This window comes from Macrobrachium rosenbergii, chromosome 19 (genome assembly GCF_040412425.1).
Source record: "Macrobrachium rosenbergii isolate ZJJX-2024 chromosome 19, ASM4041242v1, whole genome shotgun sequence".
NCBI classification, from domain to species: domain Eukaryota; kingdom Metazoa; phylum Arthropoda; class Malacostraca; order Decapoda; family Palaemonidae; genus Macrobrachium; species Macrobrachium rosenbergii.
Window position 1 is genome coordinate 20,106,107 of NC_089759.1, and position 25,682 is coordinate 20,131,788.

General features: G+C 34.7%; 1 protein-coding gene across 18 annotated transcripts in view; it reads right to left on the reverse strand.

The window, feature by feature from the left end:
- LOC136848690 (dystrobrevin beta-like) overlaps nt 1–25,682 on the reverse strand; it is a 226,338-nt gene that overhangs the window by 49,760 nt on the left and 150,896 nt on the right. For 13 of the 18 annotated variants that reach the window (XM_067121187.1, XM_067121191.1, XM_067121193.1 and 10 more), the window contains 5 exons: nt 21,952–22,118; nt 20,710–20,825; nt 20,471–20,563; nt 19,874–19,970; nt 17,308–17,420 (listed from right to left, as the gene is read on the reverse strand). In XM_067121187.1, coding sequence (XP_066977288.1) covers nt 17,308–17,420; nt 19,874–19,970; nt 20,471–20,563; nt 20,710–20,825; nt 21,952–22,118 — 586 coding nt within the window. The remainder of the gene's footprint in view (nt 1–17,307; nt 17,421–19,873; nt 19,971–20,470; nt 20,564–20,709; nt 20,826–21,951; nt 22,119–25,682) is intronic. The other 5 variants (XM_067121192.1, XM_067121189.1, XM_067121176.1 and 2 more) reach the window with 1 other exon arrangement.

A 25,682-nucleotide genomic window follows, 5' to 3' on the forward strand; every position in this document is an offset into this window, starting at 1 on the left:
AATAAGGGCTGAATGTTTCAGGGTCAGAAATATTTTAACTTACAAAAAAACTGCACTGATCTCATTGCATTTCATAAATGACTTAATCCATTTAAATATGTTTTTGCTGTTTTCCCCATCAAGCAAACAAATGAAAGCTGGAGCAGTCCAGGCCTCTACAGTAATTTAAGTTTCTCAGAACTTCACTGTACAACTGGCTCAAATAAAACCTAGCACCAAAGGTATCTGAAGTGTATGACAACAAAGGTAACTGAAACGTACAACAAAAGTGTAAAGTGAGTGATAACTGAGAAGAGTGCTGAAGTAAGAACCTTTACTTTGAGCAAGTAACACCTACAACTGACAGCTGCACTTCCCTCATTCTAAAGGAAAGTATGTAGTGCAAATAGTGAAACAATAGCAATTGCGGTGTATTGCACAGTGTTCTAATCACAGTACTTCCATTAAAATATACTGTATACTGTATTTTCACATTGAAGGTTTAATAGCTATTTGCCGATGATGTTTCACACTCCATAAGTTTTAGTTATACTGTACAGTACATGGAGATTTAAGACAGATTATCTAACCAAATTCTTTAAAACTAATTCATTAAAAAAATAATGATATATTACATTATAATGCTATGTAAAGAGCCAGTGGTACTCTTGTACCTTGTATAAATGTTTCTCTTCTTGATACTGAAAATAAATTACTGTGCAAAATTGTCCAAACTTATCAGTAAGCTAACAGAATTATGAACAGGTATGTTTTTTTTTTTTATTTACCCCTCCTACAACATAACTTCTCACATTAGTATAGTCAGGCATTAGCAAACAACATTGCCTGCTGAACCAGAAATGCAACCCATGAGTCTCTGAGAATTCTGTTTAATAGAAAAATTATTACACTTTCTTATAATGCATCACCCCCAAAAATCAACAGCTTTACATATTTACTGAGAATGGAAATTTTTAAAAATTAAATAACTTTTAAACGAACAAATCTCATGTTACTCATGTACAAAGTGCTCGAAACTTTGGGTTCTGTAGTCTGGATCCACTGTGACTTCACACAAGTCAGTCATTGCTTCAAGTCCATGTAGGTAGTAATCTGTGTGGTTTTAGGTTTGTTACTCCTTTTAGGAGTTGAAAAACAGGAAGTGCTGTACTGTAAATTCAGCGTTTGACTTGGTTCCAAGACTTTGAGCATCTCAAAATTTATATGGATTCAAAATTCTGCCAAAAGGATATACTACAATGTACAGGCGGTCCCCGGTTTACGACGGGGGTTCCGTTCTTGCGCCGCGTCGTAACCCGAAAATCGTCGTAAGCCGGAAAATCGTCAAAAATCATAAGAAAACCTTACTTTTAATGCTCTGGGTGCATTGAAAACGATGTAAACTGCATTATTATTGAGTTTTACATCAAAAAAACCTTCAAATTATGATTATTCTGCCGTTTTGGGGCCATATTTCTTCCGTCGGATCGGCGTACGACGCGTCGTAACCCCGGAACATGCGTCGTAAGCCAGGAAATAATTTCTGATGAATATATTTGAAAAGCGTCGTAAGCCGGAACCGTCGTAAACCGGGGACTGCCTGTATATTATATTTGTAAACATATGCACAACCTAAGCACACCTCTTATAAATAGTACATACAGTACTACAAATCACTTTTAGATTACAATACAGTACTGTACTTTACTTATAATACCTAAAACTACATAAATGCTATGCAAATACTGTAATTCTACTGTTTTTTTTAAGGGTATTGTAATAACTAAAACTGGTCTGTGCATGCTCAGAGCTGGCACAATCATTAAAACCTCAACTAATTGCACGATACAAGTCTAAACCAACAATGTAACATTTTCTTTAATTCAAGATTTACAGAATGCTTTTACTGTAACATGAATTAAAAAATATAATATATAAATTAATTCAATTATAATACAGTAGTGAATAGAACTAAGCAAGCTTAGAATTCACTTACAAAACAGTGACTGTAACTAAGTAAGGCAGTCCCTGGCTATCAGAGGGCTCGGTTATCCGTCATCCGGTTTTACGGCGCTTGTCTAGTGACGAAAATCAGCAATTTTCAGTGCCGAAAACCACCAATTTCTACTTACGGCACCAATAATTGGGTACTGGTGCTGATACATACCTAACAAAGGCACCAATCTCCAGTTATAGGTGCCGATAAATGCCGAAAACCGCCAATTTTCGATTATCGGCGATTTTCGCTTATCGTCACACCGTCGGAATGGAACCCTCAGCCGATAACCAGCGACTGCCTTATGTCAGCTAGTCATAGTTCCTGCTTCAAATCATGTTTATATAACAGCATACAAAAAATTGATTAAAACATAGGTACAGTAGTCCTGATAACTTTCTGCATTAGGCTAATACAGTTTTTTATGTATTCTTCATGCTCTTGATATGCCAGGCTCATGGTAAATTCAAACCTGTGTTTTTGGTACTTACTGTCAAATATTTTTCATGCACATATAAATTGTGAGTTCTAAATAATTAAACATTTTACAAACTTGTAGGTCCTAACTACCTACCCCAAAGATCATTATAACAATAAATCAAGAACGTGAAAGAAATTATTGTACCATATTTCAATAAGACTGATTCAGTAATAAAAACTGCAGTTAGCAGTACAGTATAGATTTTTGACAGAGCATTTAGTATATTTATATATGCATCATTTAGCTAGTGCAGGAATATAACTCACGGGTAAGTTTAACCATAGTTCAAGGTTCATAATTACTGTCTAAATTACTGCATTTTGATTAACCCTTAAACGCCTACTGGACGTATCATACGTCGACTAAAATTGTCTGTTGGGTGTCAAGTGGACGTACCGTACGTCGACTACAAAAAATTTCAACCTTCGGTCAACTTTGACTCGACCAAAATGGTTGAAAAACGCAATTGTAAGCTAAAACTCTTACATTCTAGTAATATTCAATCATGTACCTTCATTTTGCAACAAATTGGAAGTCTCTAGCACAATATTTCGATTTATGGTGAATTTTTGAAAAAAACTTTTTCCTTACGCCATGTGTAACTCGGCCGAACATCTCAGAAATTCTTTCGTCATTTTGTTGTAATTTTTGCACTGTTTTATATTAGTCGTTACATAAAGTTTTATATATGAAAATGTGCGCAATTTCATGTAAAATACAGCAAAATACAACCCATGGTTGTACCTTTTATCAGTTTTGAAATATTTTCATATAAACCACGATAACTGCCAAAATTTCAACCTTCGGTCTACTTTGACTCGACCGAAATGGTAAAAAAACGCAATTGTAAGCTAAAACTCTTACATTCTAGTAATGTTCAATCATTTACCTTCATTTTGCAACAAATTGGAAGTCTCTAGCGCAATATTTCGATTTATGGTGAATTTTTTAAAAAAACCTTTTCCTTATGTCCACGCCAGAAATTCTTTCGTCACGTTGTCGTAATGTTTGCACCGTCTTATATTAGTCGTTACATAAAGTTTTATATATGGAAATGTGCGCAATTTCATGTAGAATACAACAGAAAATAACTCATGGTTGTAGCTTTTATCAGTTTTGAAATATTTTCATATAAATCACGATAACTGCCATAATTTCAACCTTCGGTCAACTTTAACTCGACCGAAATGGTAAAAAAAATGCAATTATAAGCTAAAACTCTTACATTCTAGTAATATTCAATCATGTACCTTCATTTTGCAACAAACTGGAAGCCTCTAGCACAATATTTCAATTTGTGGTGAATTTCTGAAAAAAAAAACTTTTTCCTTACGTCTGCGCGCGGTAACTCGGCCGAACATCTCAGAAATTCTTTCGTCACGTTGTCGTAATGTTTGCATCGTTTTACATTAGTCGTTACATAAACTTTTATATATGAAAATGTGTGTAATTTCATGTAGAATACAACAGCAAATAGCTCATGGTTGTAGCTTTTATCAGTTTTGAAATATTTTCACATAAATCACGATAACTGCCAAAATTTCAACCTACGGTCAACTTTAACTCGACCGAAATGGTAAAAAAACGCAATTTTAAGCTAAAACTCTTACATTCTAGTAATATTCAATCATTTACCTTCATTTTGCAATAAATTGGAAGTCTCTAGCACAATATTTCGATTTATGGTGAATTTTTGAAAAAAACATTTTCCTTACGTCCGCACGGTAACTCGGCCGAACATCTCAGAAATTCTTTCGTCACGTTGTCGTAATATTTGCACCGTTTTATATTAGTCGTTACATAAAGTTTTATATATGAAAATGTGTGCAATTTCATGTACAATACAACAGAAAATAACTCATGGTTGTAGCTTTTATCAGTTTTGAAATATATTCATATAAATCACAATAAATGGAAAAAATTCGACTTTCGGTCAACTTTAACTCGACCGAAATGGCCGAAAACTGCAATTGTAAGCTAAAATACTTACAGTCTAGTAATATTCAATCAATTAGCTTCATTTTTCAACAAACTGGAAGTCTCTAGCACAATATTTCGATTTATGGTGAATTTTTGAAAAAAAAATTTTTTTACATCCGTGCGTTACGAATTCATGCATCATTTTGTGATAATATTTCCTCTGTGTTGCTTTGATCGTTTTACAATTTGTTATATACCAAAATCATCGCAATTTAGTGTACAATATAAAGAAAAAAAAAATAACCCGTTAGCTCTAACCGTTTTGCTCACAACGCGATTTGTATAAAATTATATATGAAATTTTTTTTTTGCGCTGTCATATATTTCAATATTTATATATGATAATGATATTTTTATTTATTTCTGATGGTTGCATACTAAACTTCAGGCAATGACAAAAAAAAGGAACCAAAAATGAACTCTTAATCTTAAAAACTAAGCGTGCTGTGATTTTTTTAAATAAACTTTTTTTCGGCTTCGGCGCTAGCTCCCGAACGCCGCCGGCATACGGGAGACGTTTTTGTAAATAGGGTTAATTGATGATTTGTTCCTTGCATCCTTTTATGGAATGTACGTACTGTACTTCTGTTCAAATTGTGATAAATATTTGCAAGAAAGAAATTATGCTGTCCAGTATCTCTCATGCGTAATAGCTTTAAAGAGCTCTTAACATTGTGTATTTTATATGCTCATGGCAAGTATAATTTCCCATTCATTTCAACAAATCTAGATTTTTAGAAAGTAAACTGCTTTAATGCCCTCCAGAGAGGCTGGAAGGAACACTTGTCCCTTTAATTTCATAAGCAATCAGTCTTCATACTATATTTCACCACACACGGAGGCAAGAAGAATTTTTCCATTTTTTCCTGAGAGTGCAGGAGAGGTAGTTGTTTACCATTCAATTTCATTAAGTGAACACTCTAGACCTTATATTTCACAGAAGCACTTCACATGCACACATACATAAAAAGGCACAAAAGCTTCCGCACTAACACAAACCCAAGGAGCGAGAGAAAAAATATGTAACTAATGAAGCTGAGTAAATCATGCTAATCTGGTATCCTAATAGGAAAAGGTAATCTAACTGCCATATTTTTAACTACAGTATGTGGTTTTTTAAGTTACATAATTTAGTACTTGGAATTTATTTAAACATTCATAAAAGACACTTTTCGTGCTTTCAATCTGTCAGATCTTAAAAGGTGTCTAGGCCCTAGAATGTCCAGAAATGATAGAATTAACTGGAAACTATAACCAAAATTTTTGAAGCCATGGTAGATTCATGATGTACTAGATTCAAAGGTGTTCCATGACCAGACAATAATTACTTCAAGTAATTATCATATTCAGTGTAAATAATGCTGTTGACTTCAGGGAGTAACACTTGAGGAAAAACTATTCTGCTAAAGAGAACCCCTTGACAGCTATAAACCACTCTCACCAGGCTTGCAGGTTGCTGTGCTGGTTCAGCAAGCAGTGACAACCACTACTACTTGACTACACTGATGTTTCAGCCACCAGGGCAAAGGAGCATAATTTATAAATACAGTAAATACAATTCTGATATCTGGCTAAAAGATCTGAACAATGTTGCACAATAATTTTTTCAACATCAAAAATAATATACACATAGTAATACCTTAAAAAATTAACCAAAACAGAAAAAGCCATACAATTATCACAACCCCTGTAATCAAAAGTAATAATGTCAAAAGATTTCTTGTCGTAGCTGACAGCAGACTAGCCTTTAAATATGAAAGTAATGAGTAAAAAGCAGAAATGAACTAATTACAAATGACATCCACGTTTATTATTAGTGTACGCTATCAATTTGTTACTGCAAAATGAGCTGCAGGGCTGTGAGAAGATACGTTGAAATCAGTACTTACAAAGAAGACAGTTACAAGCTTTGTGAGGAAGCAAGATGTGAAGTATGAACTGGGTTACTGTTAAGATGTACTGTACTGCGTCTGATTCAATTTCATCGGGAAGAGGGCGAGGCCTCCCCAAACATCAAAATGGCATTCCATAAAATGAAGCCCAAAACCAAAACTAAAAGTAAATTTTTGGACAATATGTCACCACAGCTCCTATAAATTATCCAGCAACCTTTTGAGAGCAACAAGACTTGTACAATTGATATTCAATATTAAGCTAAGAAAGGAGATTGTAATAGAAAATGCATAAATATAACCAACAAAACATTCTTTGGTCAAAGGATTACAAAAGATTAAAATAAGGCATATATTTGGCAAAAGAAAAAAAATACTATATTATATCCCTTGGGTGAAACAAATGGTTGAACAGAAAAATACTTGCAAACTTGATTATTCTCAGCATATAACCATAAATTGACATAAATGTTTACTAGTATTACTACCATTAAACTTCCCTGTTTCCTTTTCATACTGTGTTCCAGAAACTAACTAAATATCAAATGGTTTCCTTAGTTCTTTCATGTAAACCTGGCTGATGAGGTTACTTCCTTCATATTTTGACCTACTCTTTTTACTTTTCTTATTTAGCCGTTATACTTCAGGCCTGGATTAGGTAAAGGTATTATGTTGTCTATCCCATGGAAATTTGTATAAAATTGCAGCCTTGACCTTCTTGTGCTAATTACTTGTCAACAAAAAGTCACTAGCCTCCAATGAGACTTTATCCTCTCTCTTTGCTCCCTACAAAAAAGGTGCAATTATATTCTCTTAAAAACATGAATGATACTGCCAAAAGCCAGTTTCCTTTGGACTCAAAATTCCTATTTTTTGGCAAATGGCCTTTCAATACAGAAGGGGGAAGCAAATGTAAAAGATGTAACAAGCAATAATACACAAACAATCGACTGAATTAGGATGACCTGGTGGATTTTGTCTCTGAAATAGCCTCCAATCCTCATTAAATTTAGCAGAGATCACTATGTAATCATTATGGAAGATAACAGAGTCTAAGAACACTAAAGTAGGAGATATAAAATTCTCCTGGGGCTTCAGAACGGGCAGGGAAAAGATCCTTAGGCAATATCAGTGACATTAGGGGTCCCTTTATAAGAGAACTCCAGCTATAGGTGCATGTCTCTGCCTTCTTAGATGAAATATCAATCAATCTATGGTGCTCTGCCTAGAATTCTTCTAAAACCTCAGCAACATTTTTATAAAGAATGGTAAAAGCCCCATACTCTGAATCAAGAAAGCAAAAGTACCCTAATAGGCAATTTACCTCCTTGGGAAAAGCATAATTTACAAAGATGGTGCCAAATTGTCTAAACTATATAATATAGCAGTTATGAAAAACAGGTTTTTGGGTTGTGTACAGATGCTATAAAGAGAAGCCCAACAAAAGTACATGGGAGAACAACAATTCCTAAAAGATAATTTTGGAAAACCCATATATAGCGAGGGTAGGAATTCCTGATAACCCAGGAACAACAACATACAAAATAGCATAAGCTAATAAAGATTGCTTAGCGTCTTACAAAAGTAGTAACGACTAAATGGGTAGGGTCTGTAACATTCTAAAATCTGGGATTCCTAAGTTTAATACTGTGAAGTAATGGACTGAACAAAAACAGGAAATATGACGATTATTGTCAGCATCCAATGGATTTTTTTTTAAGGAAGTCTCCACAGTTCATTAACATCAAATACTTGAACACAAATTTTGTATAAAAGGAAAATACAGAAGCATCACCATATGTGTCCAGCAAGCCCAATAATATATGACGAAGAAAATTATGCTGTGCCCAATATTAAATATATTTGGAAGTCACACTGTACTTGAAAATGATGATTCCATTACATCAAAACAATTTAAGTCTTGTTGCAAAAGAGTAATATTAAAAAAATCCTCAGTCCTAAATGAGGTGTAACCTTCCATGATTTTACATGGCCTGCATAGCAAAAGCAGCAACATTAGTGGTATTATAGCTCTATGAACATGACCTGGTAAGAAGTGTTGTCTTGTTGAAATACTTCATAATACTAATCTCTAATTATTAGCCACAGGCAGTGCATCTGAGCAGCAGTAAAAAATGGATCTTTAGAATCTGGAAATCATAATTTTATAATACTAGGCCCATGAAATATAATAAGGCACAATTTCAATATGCTTTCTGTAGTTGTCAGATCTTGATCGCCACAAGCACAGCTTCAGCTTCATAATGATCATTTTGTATTAAGGATAATGTCAAAAATAAGTTCAGAGGCTACATTATGGCATACTAAATTCTTCAATGCTAGTACTGTGCATTACCCTAGTAGTGAATTTAAAGGCAATCTAAAGATACTGTTTAATAAAAAAAATTCTTTTACAGTACTAAATTAAAGCATACCCAATAATAGATGCATATCTTATCACCCATTAAAAATGGAAACATTTACTATCATAGAAGTCAGATGAAATCTTGTCAACTTTTTGTCTAAACCATTAAGCCTCTTAATGCTACTTGTTTAATAACAAACTCATAACGTATAGTGCCATTTCATTAGCCACAAAATTTTTCCAAGGCAAACCCTCTCCAAAAGAAGACTATGAAAAGCACCAGTCTCTGATAAGTGAGCAGAGTGCATGTGCCTTAAGGCAGGTAGTCCTCACCTGACAGCCCAGTCCATTCTTTGTGTATGTGTGTGCGTGTGTGCGCAAAGACTTGCTCCTCAGACTACTTAAAAGAATTTCAGTCAAGAACTACATTTTATCTGTTCATTTCATCTAATTTTTCCTTACATTTCCTAATCTCAAGACATTTTGACCTGATCACTTTGCTCCAATGTTTATTGATGGATCTGTTTTTTTTTTTTTTTTGTTGATGGCAAACAAATGTACCGTATGTACAAATTTTCTTGTCTATAATATTATCATCAGTTTGTGTTTTCTACAGTATACTGATGGTGTTAATGTATCCATTATAATTTACATTAAACAACCACTTCTCTTTTACATTTCAAATGCATTATTGCATTAAAGTTTACAATTGGGAAGTCTACATAGGATATTCATGTTATGTTTGTTCAAGGTACAGTCCAATACATATATCTTATAGCACATATGGATATATTGAAGAGTGAAGTGCAATTAGCTGATGTATAAATTTCCGTTAGGCAATTTTATGAATTGGAAATTCTTCCTTGGTTTATAATATGGGTAATCTTTGCAATAATAAATGGCATCTACTGCCAGAGACCTTCATGCTTTTTACAGTATTCAGCAAGCTAGCCTAATCTTACCTGTTTTACATATCTAGACTGGCATGAGAGTCAATGGAAGGAATATAATAAAGCAAATATGTTAGGAAATTTCATTACTCAGAATTAGCCCCCTTGTCTCAGATTCTTGCATGTCAATATCAGATAACCAGAGAGACCCTAACTACTTTCAATTTCTCTCCCCCACCCCCCAAAAGTTGAGGTGTTTCCTTACGGCCAAAAATATACCTTGTACATAAGCTTTTAACTGGCAATTTTCTTGGAAGACCACTGGAAGAATTATACTTCTCACAACTTTCAAGCTGATTCCATGCTAAGGCACCAAACCATTCATCTTCGTAAGTTCAACCCATTTGCTACCATGCACAAGGTGCTCAACCAAACAACTCATATAATCTGAGCACCTCATCTTCTGAAGTTCAGAGCTACTAGTTACTTAATGGAAAAATATGCAAACAGCTTGATACCAGTTAACAAAAGCTGCACACCTAGCCCTACCCCCTAAATACTCAAATGCTCTAAGCAACTTATTTTCTAAGGACCCAAGCCATCTCATTTACAAAGGAGCCAAGCTGATCCTTGGTCACTTACAACATTATTTAGCCACTTATCTTTTATGGACCCAAGCCACTTGCATACAGTATAAACTAGTGTGACACAACTTCAAAGGCCCCAAACAGCTCATCCAACTTTTCAAGGACATGAGCCATTCCCAGCTGCTCCTGAGGTACTTATCAATTTCAAACCTTAGGTACTCGCTTGCTACTGACCTGAGTTGTTCACCTACAAAATAGCAGCTCAGCTTCAAAGGAAACAAGCTGTGCATATCTTCATGATTGGAATCATTCACATATAAGGACAAGCAATTTTTCTGGTGAATTGGGGGTTATCCAGAATCAATGTTCCCAGCAAGCCTAAGGCAATTTCTCATAAGAAACATGATCTGAATTTGTACTTTGTACTTCCCGCTCAATAGCTCATGGTAGCTGCAGTACAGTACAACTAAAAGATTTCCAAAAACTGTACTTGCTACTCAATGGGTCATGGTAGCTGCAGTACAACCAAAAATTTTCAAAGTTTTTGTTAGAGACAAAAAAATAAAAGCATATCTACAATAATGACAGGACATCAACAACTAAAGAAGAAGAAAAGACCTAAACCCTTTTGCCCCAGAATTTTGCATCTTTTAAGATGCCTCCACAAAGGGCTCAGAAGCCCTTTTACTGGACCTCAGGCAGAAAGCAACTATGTTCATACAGTGAAGGTTGTCACATGAACTATTTGGAGTTCAAAACATTTTTATGCACCACACCCTTTCAAGCAGTGCATATCAGGCAAAATTGCAGGAATAACATCCAACAATACAATGTCTGTTGCTTATTTAAAACAGCAAGGAGTAACAAAGTCAGATTGAGGAATACAAAGTGAGTAATGTCCTTAGGTTTATGCTTAAAAAACACAATGTGTTAACAAGCAGCTTCAGAAGGGGATGTCAGGTTCTCCCCTGCGAATGGTCAATCCACACTGACATAATCAACACACTGTGGCATTTACATCTTGGATGAAGTGATGACTTTCAGAAAACCTAAAAAAAAGTACCTTTGATAGCCACCCCCTTGCTGAATCTGGGATGGTTTGGATTTTCTCATCCATTTGGTAGACTCAGAAACTAAAAATATCATTTAGAAGGCAACCAGGGAAATCATGCAAGAACTTCATGCAGTACAGCAGGTCAGAGTGGAAATTCTTTGCAATTAGTTTACTACCAGAAGCATTTTTCTGATCAAAGTCATTACTCCATTCATAGCAGATTTCCTGTTTTCCCTAAGGTAAGGCAAGGGCTTATCTGGATCAGCTATTTAAAAATTACAGGGATGTCTTCTCCCAGATTTTCAAGACACTAAAGAAAGATTTTCTGCCTCTTCAGAGAAATAAAACTCATGTATGCATTTCCAGAAAGATGAGCTTAAAAGATCAAGTAACAAAGTTTGACAAGAGTAGCATATGAACCTAATGAGAAGTCAGTTTCTTTGACTTTACACTGAAGGTGATCTTGCTTTTGATGGATACATCTTTGCTGTGAGCTTCATGCCTAATCAGATTGAGTTAATCATATAAGAGGCTATCTTATCACAAACTTTGTTACAAAGATTTTATGACTGGTGGTTGTGCTGCAAGGACTACTGCCATACTGTCACTTGAAAACCTCAGTCAAGACCACGGTGATAGTCTTTCTTGTATGATTAGTGCCTTATGGTTGTCCCTTCAAATAAACACAGACTGTAGTCAAGGCACAACTAGGTGTATCTATACACAAAAAACTGAGACCCATCACAAGAAATAAAGAAATATAAAAATGTGATACATGTTGAAGTACTGCATGTTGATTCAGTTCTCAGGAAATTAGAGTTTCATTAATTCTATTATTTCTTTAAACAAAATTTTGACACAAGGAAATAGTTGGAGACATTCCTTTGGGTCCATACAAGACATACATTTACCGTCTTTGCAATGGTTTTGAATTTTATACGAGTAGTATACATGGGTGCACAAATGGTTTGATCTTATTTCTTGTGCATGCTTGCCAAAACATTTAATTTTAGGAGTCATGGTATTCGGACAACTTGAAACCTCTCTACCTAAATCAAATGTAGTACTGCAAGTTTTAGGTCTGTTTTATTAAACTAATGTTAAAACTTACTTAATGGTCCTCCTGCCTAGCCTTCCTTCCCTGCCAAAGCTTATGACACAAAGAATGAGCTGGTTGTCAGCTGAGTCTTACCAGCCCTTACAGTGCAATTTTAAAGCTCACCTGTCAGAGATGGGCATTCTTTTTCTTCTTCTTCTTCTTCCTCCAAGAGGGTTTGTTTAGGAAACACTTCATGGCAAATGAAATGGTACTTGTAAGTTATGGGTTTGTATTCAAGAATATATTCTGTCTTTTTAGGAAAAACTTTATTTCTTACAACTTCTAAACCCTATAGTGTACACATTAATTCCAAACAGGGAAGCTGCCAATTTCAATTTCAACAATCTAAGTACTTTAGTCTAGTAAACTAGATAATTAGTATATTAACAATATTAATGTTGTTTTAATAAATTCCAAGTGGAATATACTACTGCATTCAAATGAAATACGTCATTGCTTTATACAGACCTACATCTCAGTTAAAAGGAATGGTCTGTATAAAGCAATTATTTGTACAGTATGTACATTATAAATAGTTTATTTTTTCAGCAAAATTAATATTTTCATATAAAAACATTACTTATAATTAGCCCATTCACAGTCTTTGAATACTTCACACACTTAAGTCTTTTCCTGAACAGACAAAAGAGCAGTGGTGGCCATGCTTGCACATTTGAATTAACTGCCTAACTACATGTAATCTAGAAGATTAGATGTGAGAAATCTGCAGGGTTTGGGAACAAGAACTTTTTATTATAAGTAGAGGCAGTCCCTGGTTTACGACGGGGGTGCCGTTTTTATGCCACGTCGTAAACCGAAAATCATCATAAACCGAAAAATCGTAGAAAATCGTCAAAAATCCTAAGAAAACCTTACTTTTAATGCTTTGGGTGTACTGAAAACGATGTAAACTGCATTTTTATTGAGTTTTTCATCAAAAAAAACCTCCAAATTTTTATTATTCTGCTGTTTTGGAGCCATATTTCTTCCGTTGGATCGGCGTACGACACTTTGTAACCCCGGAACATGCGTCGTAAACCAGGAAATAATTTCTGATGAACATACTGGAAAAGCGTCGTAACCTCGGAACGTCGTAAGCCAGACCCATCGTAAACCGGGACTGCCTGTAATGGGTTTGTATGAAATAATTTTGTTTACAAAAATATAGATTTGTTCCACCACAGAGCCATAACAGAGACTCGATCACAATTTAGGTGAAAAGGATCAAGCTGCTGAATGCTCTTGAACAGGTTGATTGAAATCTTTAAGATCCATGACAGAGGAGAGAGCTCATTGGATGACAGCATCAACTGAACCTATGACTCTTAGGAAACAAGAATTCAAAATTTGTACGTATAAGAAATTAACCATAGAAATCAAGCTAAATTATGATTTTTGTAGTTATAGATGTGTAATCTTGCAAAGGACTAAGTACTTAACAGTTATGCACGACAAAACAGTGAGTAACCCTGTAAAGTCTACCTTAAAGAAAGCCATAATGAAGAATAAGGAGGATGACTAAGGCAACAAGGATGACAAGTCTAAAAAGTTCAAAACCTCAACTCAGCAGGTTCTACCTCTCTCATTGTTACTAATGGCCATAGTAAGAATGAATTTAACAACCAGTGAGTCCTGTTCGTAAAGTAAGAGCCTGCAGAGGTTGTTAACACCTATAAGTGCTCACTAATAAAACCAAGCTGATATCAAGATTCTGTTATAAAAGTAATAAAGGAGAGAGAACGCTGATTTTCTGGACAAGAACTCTGAGCTGCTTCACCATCCATCACATTACCATAGACCCTCAAAATTTCTTACCTGAGCCAGTGTAAAATCCTTTGGCTTATCATACCCCATATATCTGTACAGTGTTCAGTCATGGATGTTTTGCCTACATATAAAAGAGGAGTCATCAAAAGAGGAGTCATCCTTTGCACCTGCACCTATTGGGCCTACCAGTAGGCACACACTATCCTCCTCATAATTCATGTCTACAACTTTGTTAACAACAGCTCTATCTGAATCTCCCCAGCTATTTTGCTCAACATTCTCAAACAGGTTTCAATCATCAACGTTCATTACTACTGTAAGCACTTTTCCTCATGTTTTCATAACTATCACCCTTTCTTCAACTTTTTCCAGCCTTTTTTTTAGAAAAGTGTAAATGTAATCTGTGCTACTTATAGGTTTTGTCTCTGCTGGCTTCTGTAAGTATCTCTGACATATTTTTGCTCTGTTTTGTGGATTTTTCCCTTTCCTGTACTTGAGCATACTGCAAGTATTCCAAGTAGTTTGTAGAGCCTTTACTCTTTTGTTTAATTATTTTGAACTGAATATTTTAGTTACACTAACTCCTGAATGAGTTACTCTGTAGCTTAGCGTGTGAGGTAAGACAACTGCACTACCTCAGGATTGTTATGTACAAAGTACTGGTTCAGAAATTTTTACTTACCTTATTTTTGATGTTGAGAATTTCTACACTATATGAATTACATTTGTATTTCTGTTAGTATGTATTTTTCTCTACATATAAGTTGCATTTGTCTTCCAGCCCATTACTAGTAACTAAATTCCTTGTCTCTTTCAGAAGATTAAGTAATTTTTTCTGTTGTATCACTTATATTGTGCTATTTTTTCACATTTATTCTGTACTGTGTACAGTATACCATTTGTTTTAGCTTTAATGTTTTACAGCTTTTAATTATTTTAGTAATTTTGTTGTACAGTATATTGCTGTTATACAGGTTTTCCTGCGTTCTGCAAGTATGCCTCAACAAACATGCTAAGACATTCCAGGCAGAGCCTGTCTCACCGTCATGTCCTTACTGAGGATGAACCTGTACCTGTTGTGTAGCACTTGTTATAGCCAATGATGTTAGCCCATAATCAAGTGCAATGTGCCAGGATTGGTTATCTGCATCCAAGTCTTCTGTGTCTTGGCAGCATCTGGACCTTCTCAATTCTAACTGCCTGCCAGGGCCTGCTCATGAAAAAAAATTATGATTTAAAATTTTATACTGTATTCCTCAACACTTGTTCCCTGCAATGAACAGTCTGGACATATCCTTCCTGGAGTTTTTAGTGCAGGGTGCAGTCAACTGGTTATAGGTACCTGGGGTTTGTGTCTTTGCTAATAAGCCATTTTCCAAGGGTGATCCTATTTGGGTTTTGTTGCTATGGCCATCTTCCTGGTTTCTCTTTTTTCTTTTTTTGGAAATACTGCAGATGTAATCCAGGGTCTTGGAAAGGTCTCATCCAGCTGGGCAACGGGAGCCTCTGGAACATTAACATAGGTAATGTCTCAGCAATGAATCCTCTTTCAGTCACGGGAGCTTACTAATTCCCAGAGTGGGAGCATTATCTTTTGATTATCTCTGCATGCTTTCAAGTATTAAGTGAGGTGGAAACCATGCTCAAAGAAGGTGGCAAAATGTGGTAAGAACTTTTCTTAGCATGGGCTGAGTTTGTTACCCAGCATACAGCTAGTTAAAAGTCTGCTACTTTGTCCAGGTGTCCTGAATTAAACCTTGGTGTACAGTTAAAGTCAAATTAAGGTCCTGTCTGGTACTATGGCCACATTCACTAGTTCTGACATGTGCATGGCCATGGTCTTGGCATTGTTTCAAAGTTGAGAAGTTGCCCTCTTTAGTACCCAGGCAGCAGTTCCTAGCAACCCTGGGCCCCACAGTTCCCTGGTTGAAGTATCAGGTTAACTGCTACTACCAAGTCCCTGTATCCTGGAATTTGAGGTTATGTTCCTAGCATGGGCCTGATCCTGGATTGTAAGAGTGCCCAGTACAGAAGTTCCTATCTCAACTCAAAGAACCAATGCAGTCCCTATCATAACATCTAAATGTGCTGTGTATGTAACAGTACTCTACACTCTTGCTGGCCTGGGACTCTTCCTCAGAAGAGAAAGATGGAGTGATAGGAGAAGCCAGGCATTCTTCATGAATACCAATGAGCAGTTCTGATCAAGACTGTGCGCACAGCTCTAAGATGCCAACTTCTGTCTGTGACATAATTTGGATAAGGCCATTTAGCAATGGCACGCACCCACACCTTGGAACTGGAAGGTTGTTAAGCCTCAGCTGAGAAGGATGAATATGCACAAGGGTAAACTGCAGAAGGTAGTACTGATTGTGTTCCCTGAGTAAATCAAACAGGTACTGCTCAAGTTGGTTCATATAATCTTCTATCAAGCAGGTATCTTTAAGTGAGCTGTGCTCAGCCATATAGACACATGAAAAGTAAAGTAGTTAGTTGCTGGGAACATGAGGATCCACTGGCACAGGGCTCTGCCACTCTCCTTTTGTCAGCTAAACAAAAAACATGAATGTATTGGTCATTCAAAGATCTCAAATGTGGACTAATTACAAATAATGGGTTTGTAATGAAATGAACAAGATTGAAAAAAAGATTAAATTGTACACAAACCAAACATAAAACAAAACTCATTACTGAATGTATATAAGCTGACAACTTGCTAATCTATTGTGTACCAATTAATTTATTACGCATAAAATGATAATATATGTCTTTTAGTAACTTACAAACTATGCAATCTATAAATTGAAAATTTTCATACTGTATTAAAAGGAAAAAACACATAGTACACAGATGGCTTTATATCTGTAAATTGCAAGAAATAAAGGAATATGATAGAACTGAACTTTAAAGAGAGCTAAGGTTTTATGACTGCTAAGGTTTTAAAATTACAGTCAAATGACTGAAATTTTGTACAATGAGTACAACAACATTAATTTCAGAGATGATGAATCATAGTAAAAATACTACAATATCCTCTTGATTTTATTTTTTGGGTAAATGGTTAATCAAGTTACTTGAAAATAGCTTAGTAGTTAAATGTTCCTATCAATAGGGCTACTGAATAGTAGCTCTTCTACCTTCTCACTCTATAACAAGGTAATTGAAGGATCATTAACTTTTTTAATATTAATTACTCAGTCTTATTATTTTGACTAACCTTAAAATGTTGATTTCTCTCATAATTTCCCGGTTTTTGGCTTCTAATGACTGAATGAGATCTCTGGCTGATGAGGCATCAAATCCGGGACTAGAATCTATGCTTTCGCTACTCTGTACAGAAAGGAAAAGTTGCAAAATATAGTCCACATGTCATACACATAAATTCTAGTTACCACCCATACAAAGTGATAAATACCTACAGAAACAAAGAATCTAGCTAAATGTGGTTGTTTAAATTGTGAATGCAGTGGCTTTCAAGAACAACTAAGTTTTGGTTAACTTGAACAATATCATTCCAAGTGAAGTAAGCAACCCCAAAAAAATACCTTAAGATTACTATATCAAAGTATTTCCCGGAAATTTTGCACAAGAAGAAGCAACCAAGATTTCAAGTACCCTCTATAACTATTTAATTTAATGTTTTACAATACATTTCTTCTTTAGTTGACACTTTACAAATAAAATATCACAGATTAACTCTGATTACAAAAAGTCAGACAAGTTTGATGCTTATCAACAAGGCTAGTAGCTTCTTTTATTACCATTTGATGCTTATCAACAAGGCTAGTGGCTTCTTTTATTAATGAAAATACAGTACAAGTAATTATCAAATTTATAACTGCACAGTAGCCTTCCATTATGTGATTAATGCATTCTCTCATGACCATGGGAATTTCAGGTATGTTCCAAGTAACCATTACTCAGCATATCTGTCAGCCTAAATGAAAAATTTTTGCGCAGAAAATACAACTGAATATGGTCTGTTTCCCATTTAATATCTAAAAAGCACATCTACCTTCAATAATCAATAACCAGCTCCTTTACAGTCTGTTACAGTTGTTTGACATCATCCTCAAATAGACAGGTTAACTTTCAACCCACCTTTCTCTCACTCACTTTCTTTTATCATCATAAAAGATTTGTTCTGTCCCCATTCTCCTATCATTTGTCAATTCTATTTTCATTACTGTACTGAAACCAGCTCCCCTACAGTCTGTTATAGTTATTTAACAACATCTTCAAATAGACAGATATACTTTCAATCGATCTTTGTCTCACTCATTCTCTTTTACCTTCATTAAAAAGATTTGTCCTGTCCTCTTTCTCCTATAATTTGTCGACTCTGTTTTTATTTCTGAAACCAGTTCCCTTTCAGTCTGTTATTGTATAATTATTTTACAACATCTGCTAATAGACAGATTTACTGTACTTTCAATCCATCTTTCTCTCAATCACTCTCTTTTATCATCTCTAATAGACAGATTTACTGTACTTTCAATCCATCTTTCTCTCAATCACTCTCTTTTATCATCATAAAAGATTTGTCTTGTCCTCTTTCTCCTATTATTTATCAACTCTATTTTCGTAACTGAAACCAGCTCTCTTACAGTCTATCATATATGTAGTTATTTAACAACATCTTCAAATAGACAGATTTACTGTATTGTACTTTCAATCCATCTTCTCACTCACTCTCTTTTATCATCATTAAAAAGATCTGTCCTGTCCCCTTTCTCCTATTATTTGTTAACTCTATTTTTATTTCTGAAACCAGCTCCCTTACAGTCTGTTATAGTTGTTTGACATCATCCTTAAACAGACACGTTTACTTTCAAATCATCTTTCTCTCACTCAGTCTCTTTTTTATCATCATAAAAGATTTGTCCTGTCCTCTTTCTCCTATTATTTGTCAACTCTGTTCTTATTACTGAACTTTGTTGAAGAAAGTGGTGTGCATTAATTAGAACTGATTGTGAAAGGAACTTGTTGACAGTACCAACATCTGCTTTCTAGGTTCTACAATCATTACTCCATTAAATCTGTTTATGGACTAATGATACTGCAATGGGTTTTTGTGATGTTTGACAGTAATTCACAGCAATGGCTCAATTTGATCTCATACTGGATATTAACTCAATAGCTTGTCAGTTTTGATAACAAGAAATCACAATTAGTGGTTGGTTCCAAATAGACAGACAAAGTGTACCGAAGTTGGATAAGTTTTCTAAGCTTTGAGCTTCTTTCCTTTACTAATGTCTCATTTACATTACAGTTGCTTATGAATATCAATATTTCCTATTTCTTTGTGAAGGCTATCAGTAACCATAGCTACTGACATTACCTATACATCATTTGGTAGACTAGTTCGTCACCCATCATAAGGATTCTACCTTGGGAGGAACAATAAAGGTCTATTTCATGCATGCCTGGCCTATGAAAACAACTTGATCCTCTGTGTTTTAAAGGTTAAACACACTGCTTTTATGAAAGTATCAATTCTCACAAATTTTTTTGAAATATACATAAAGAAAACAGAACCAGTAAAGAAAAGGACTTTATACATACTCTAGTTTTGAGATGAAAATAAGCTTGCTAAAAATGGGTTTGAGAACATCGTCTGCTACAAAAATGTTATATGATACATCTTGGGATTGGCAAATTCAGGACTTGTACTCTTGCCAAGTCAAAGTATGTCACTTTTACTAAATTCTTGACCAAAAGTTTAAATAGCCCTAACAATATACAGTGAACACCTACAGAAGAAATATTAGATTAAAACTTACTGAGTTTATCGTTTGGTTAGCTAGTCGTGCAGCATAATGAGCAATCAGGCGATGCTCTTCGTCCAGCTGGCCCCAGTCTGGTAAACTGCTAACACAACTTGTTAGGAGGTAATATTGTTAAAGGGTTAGTCATATCTTTCAAAGGCTACCAGCTAGGTTAATCAAAGATACACATGCTGCATGTTAAAAATAAATTTATTAATACTGCATGCAGGCATCAAACAAACAAGAAACTGTCAAACAAATTGGTTTTGTCTTCTTAGTTTTAGTATGAGCAATACTTATCATTAAACTGAAGAGCAAGCAGATATTTCCAACAAAAAAAAACAAAGCAAGGTCTTGAGCTGATCTCCACTTGGTTTGATTCTATATAGACTCAGGAGATAGTAATCCCTTACTGAAGAAATGTAACAACATGTAAAAACTAAAAACTAAGATTCCCTTTCTTATTAAATTTTGGTAAAAAATATAATTTGCAGTGCCACTAAATACAAATTACAGGGATTAAATAACTGAGAGTTAGGCAACTCTTATTTGAAACTTGATAAAACAAAAGTCATAACATGTTCTTCTGAAGGTAAAACAACAACAAACTACCTTCGACTGGATGAGCAACTTTCTAAAGAGGCAGGTATTGGTGCTGAGGCTCCACTCTCAAAGCCATTATGGGAAGGCAGGGGTGAAGGAGGTCTGAAAAGTGAGACATCCATATTCTGATGTTCAAAACATTATGATTTATATGCAAATTTTCTGTTCTCTTAAATTTATATTCTCAAAAGCTGCTCAATTTTTCACTCTTTGAGATAACGAGTTATTGCTTCATGGTTAGTACTTACACAATATGAGATAAATTTAATGTTTTTTCAGGTAATTCTGGAAATCTTGGTCGATCTGATGATGGCTTATCTGGCACACACCGGAAACTTCGACGAAATGAACTGCGTGTCGGGGTCTATAAGAAAATACAATTACATCACAAGTACAATGACAAACAGAGTTAGCAGATTCTTACACATTTGTTTTAATGTAAGCCCCAATATCTTACTGCTCTGGTATCTTACATTTCTGTCTAATTATTATTATTATTATTATTATTATTATTATTATTATTATTATTATTATTATTATTATTATTATTATTATAATAATAATAAAAGAGATGAATGAGACTACTGGGTTACATTACATGTACTAAACTCTCACAGAGTTGCCCAAAGGATCTGATCTTATACGAGTAGAACTGAAAATTAAAAAGGGTAAAGTTTACAGTTAGAAAGCTAAGTTGAAGAGACCAAAGGCAGAAAGCAATGCACCTGGGGCCAAAGGGATGTTGCCATATACTTTTATTACCATCTAGGAGTGCTACACATGGCACATGGTAAGAAGTACTTCCTACAGGGGACCAAATAATTAAAGATTGCTAAGCATTTAAAGCTACATATTTGTTTATCAAAAGATGAACTGGAAAGAACTTTATGACTTACTCTGATATTTTTTAGTGCCTTAAACTAACTAGTTTAGAGTGTGTAGAAAGTTAATGGAATAATTAACTCCTAAATGTACAAAGCTTCAGTTATTCTTTAAAGATTTAAATGATGCGTTTAAGTTTTAACTAATAAATATCCATTACTTACTCTTCCAAAATTAGTGATATCCTAGTTTTTCTCTTCTACTTTGCATATCTAAGCATGGTCTATTTTATGACAAAAAAGATGGGCAATTAAATGCCACGAACACGGATAAAATAAAGAAAAATTGGGCAGGTAATAAAAGCAGCTTTCTTTAGAAGTTGAGAGCTGGAGATGGAGACGGGAGAAACGTTAATGATTAATCACTACAAGCAAAAGCATGAATAGTAGGAGAGATACACTGGAGAAGATCAATGATAAAGAGAAGGAGCTATTAGATTACAGAACAGAACCCCAAGGACCACCATTAAAATGAGGAAAGGAGCACAAATTTTGTCACCAATACAACCAAGTGAAGTTTCCAAGACTACTGAAAGTAATTGAGGAAAAGTTACCATCATAGAGCCTTAAATTTTAATTAAAAGAAATCAATATAAATATCACACTTACAAAAGCTGTGTATTCTTTTACTTGATGATCAATGGAATGTGGTGGAGAGAAACGTCCCAACCAGAAGCATTCTTGGCACATGCTGTAGTTATGGCACTTCTCACATTTATACCGCAGACCACTGAAATTCTCTCTTCTGCAACCATCACAGGTGGTCTGATGAATAACTGAAATAAATTCCCAAATTAACAACAGATTTACCTATATAAATTTACCTATATAACTTTGTATATGATAAATTTAGGGCTTGCATCCAAGGATTTTTAAGTATATTACACACAGTATATACTGTAGTATATTTATAATTTTAACAGAAAGGTAAAACACTAACTTACAATAGTAAACTTCCATGTTGAAAACTACCTAAAGCATTCCCTACCACACATCATATAAATAAACTTAAATCACTGGGTCTACACGGCATCATTCCTAATGTTTTGGTAAAGTATAAATACTAATGCAAATACTTATAATTTATAATGCCAATGTTCAATTTCATTTTACTTTTGTTACATACATAGTCCTTTTGATAACATACAAAGAACTAAGTGCTAATATGAGAATATACTTTTTTGGCGAGTACCCGAGGGCACCCATCTCTTGCTGTCCACAATTACACCTAGTAATATGCCTCTTTAATTGCTGGGCTTGCATAGATGAAAGATGATTTCAGTGATATGGAATTATTCCTCGAATATGCCAATAATATACAGTATAAGGCAAAAATGGTTTTATTACCTTTATTATTAGTTTACAATTGTATTTCATAACGTGAATCTTTTCCTGTATGTCAGTGGTTATCGCACCAAGGCCAAGGCTAGCCTACCAATAAACACCACTTAGAATTCAAGATTTGATTTTTAGAATGGTAGAATAAGACGACCCCAATTTTTAGGGGTGAATTTCACAATTTACAGGTACAGGCAAACCCCAGTTATCGGTGGGGGTTCTGTTCTGAGGGTGTGATGATAACCGAAAATTGCCGCTAACCAAAAATCGGTGATTTTCAGGACTTATCAGCGCCGATTTTCGGTTATCGGTGCCTCTGTTAGGTATGTATTGGCGCCAATACCCAATTATTAGTGCTGATAAGCGGAAATCTGCGATTTTCAGTGCCGAAAATGGCCAATTTCGTTGCTAGACAAGCATCGTAAAACCGGATCACCGTTAACTAGGGACTGCCTGTAGTCTTATATGTGGAAATATACGGTATGTACATTGTTTTATCATGTAAAACTAAGATGACAAAAAATTTTTTCATTATTTATTATCATGAACTTGCTCAGCCTGTGTATAGTTACTTTTTGTGTTAGGATACTCATTACTGATTTCATGTTAAAAGCTGAATATTGTAATTTATTGTTGTAAGTTCACAAAAGCAAATTAACAAAACTACTAGTCAAAATAATGAGTTGAATTTATCTAAAAATCAAAATTCCTATAATTTTTCATACGAAATATATGCCAAAAAAAAGCAATTTATATTTACTGGTATACATTTTTTGCACCGTCCAAAGCTCACTGCAAACCTTCTATGCCTCACAGCTAGTGTTGTATGGAAAGAATTGGTGGAGAAACAGTGAATGCAAAAGTAACAGAAATGAAACATCAATCAGGAGATCCAGAAGAAAGAAGACTTTCTTGAGAATGATTCCAAGAATACTGGCTGTTTGGTCATAACAGTTAGGAATATATGCTGGGTATTGGATAATTTATTCTGTCTATTGGTAACAAAAGTGAGAGGAAAAGTCTTCACCTCCACCTACATCACTGGGTGGAATGGAGCCATTTGGTGTGGCATTTGCTGAAGTTTTCTTGGTAAATAACTTTAGCTTGTATGTGAAAAGACTGTAAAGACTTGGCCAGAGTAAGTTAGCTGACAAAGAATAATAAAGGTTAGAGGACTTGTAGGTTACATAGTTCATCATCATCCCTGCTTTTACTGTTATACTTCTCATTTACTCTTTATACAACAATGTGACAGTGTAGTGAATGTGCGTGATGGGAGGTTCAATAGTCAGTTATACCTCAATCCACTGCCTGTCTTCTTGTATTAATTACTTCTTTAACTGCTTTCCACCTTTTGTTTACATGATACTTAATGTATACTGTTCTCTGGTAAATGTTTTTATAACTTCCTTCCTACTTATCTCTTTCCATGGTATTTCCTCTCTTTTCTACACATCAGCTAATGTATTTTCTTAGTTCAGAATCTGTTATTACCAGCCTTAACTGCAACTCATAATGTCACCATAACTATTACACATTCCCTCTTTATACTCATTTTTTTTTCCACACACTGCTTCCTAAGAAATATCCCATCATCACCATCAATTCCCAAATTGTACTATGCCATACCTTGAAAAATAAAAAACTAAAAAAACTACACATAAACATGACAATGGGTAATGCTAAATAATGAATGATTTTCAAAACTAATGTTATCAGAGGACTTTACGATAAATTCAAATTAATAGTTTTAGGAACAAATGAACATTGACAATTAATGCTAATGACAGACCCATATATTTTAAAAGAACTGAAAAAAATTAGCATTGCCATAAACATGTGTGTATGTGAATCTTATGACCCATAACCTTTAAATACTTATAAGTTCACTTTGATAATACTGTATGGAGAAATACAATCTGAACTGCACTTGCAATTCTCTGTCATGTAATTTATACACAGACCTCTTGACATTTGTAGCATGATCCACTGAATATTTTTCATGATTCAGTTAGCTGACGGAATCTTACTGAGTCCTCTTAGCATATATAACCTACCAATAAATTTACCTGCAAACACTGGGAAGATGGATATAAAAACAATACTAGTCTTAAACTACAAAGCATTGTTTACAACCTCTTGCATGATTTGTTTTAAATCAAATGCAGGTACATTTCCTAAATCTAAAAACTGACAACTAAGGTGTCTATACAATGACGAAAGACAATCGTGGGGAAAACTGGACAAGGCTATGTGGTAGACGAGGCTTGCATCTACAAGATTGACATGTCAAGATAAACTGACATAACATATAACTAGACTTTTTTTTATAGTGAACGGGGGAGTCAATTACTGTACCTATACATCTACAGAACTGAATAAAAAGTAAAAATAAACAGACTGTGCTGGATAGGACATGTATCATGTGAATGCTGTATATGAAGGGTACTCAGGCTTCAACATGTTACTGCAGGTTTTACACTGGATGTAAGAAAAGAGACAGCACTGTAGTTACATTCTAAAGTTGAGATTCACATCAGCCTATTCTGTGTTTGTTTTATAAAGTGTTACTTCATATTTGAAAGGCTGTTTCACAACACATGTAGGCTTTCGGTGTTTATCATAATATCACAGCAAATTTGATTATTAAATATATTACTGAGTTAGTTAGTTATAAATGATTTGTTTAACCAGACCTCTGAACTCTTTTAGGGTTCTTCTCGGGCTGGGAGAAATATTACTGAAACAAGGAAAGTATACTGAAATGAAATTTGACTCTTCTCCTTTAGGCAATGCTCTACAGTATATAAAAACCTGCAAGCTTCTTACAGTAAGACCCCAAAATTTAATAACTAAAAGAAAAGATCTGGTTAGTAGATGATATTCACAACACAGCCTTCAGCCCTTGTTAAATTAAACATCATTTACCTGAAATGTACAAAAGTACTTACATAATAATGTTTAAATACCTGTGCAACAATTCGAGTCAATTTAATGCATCA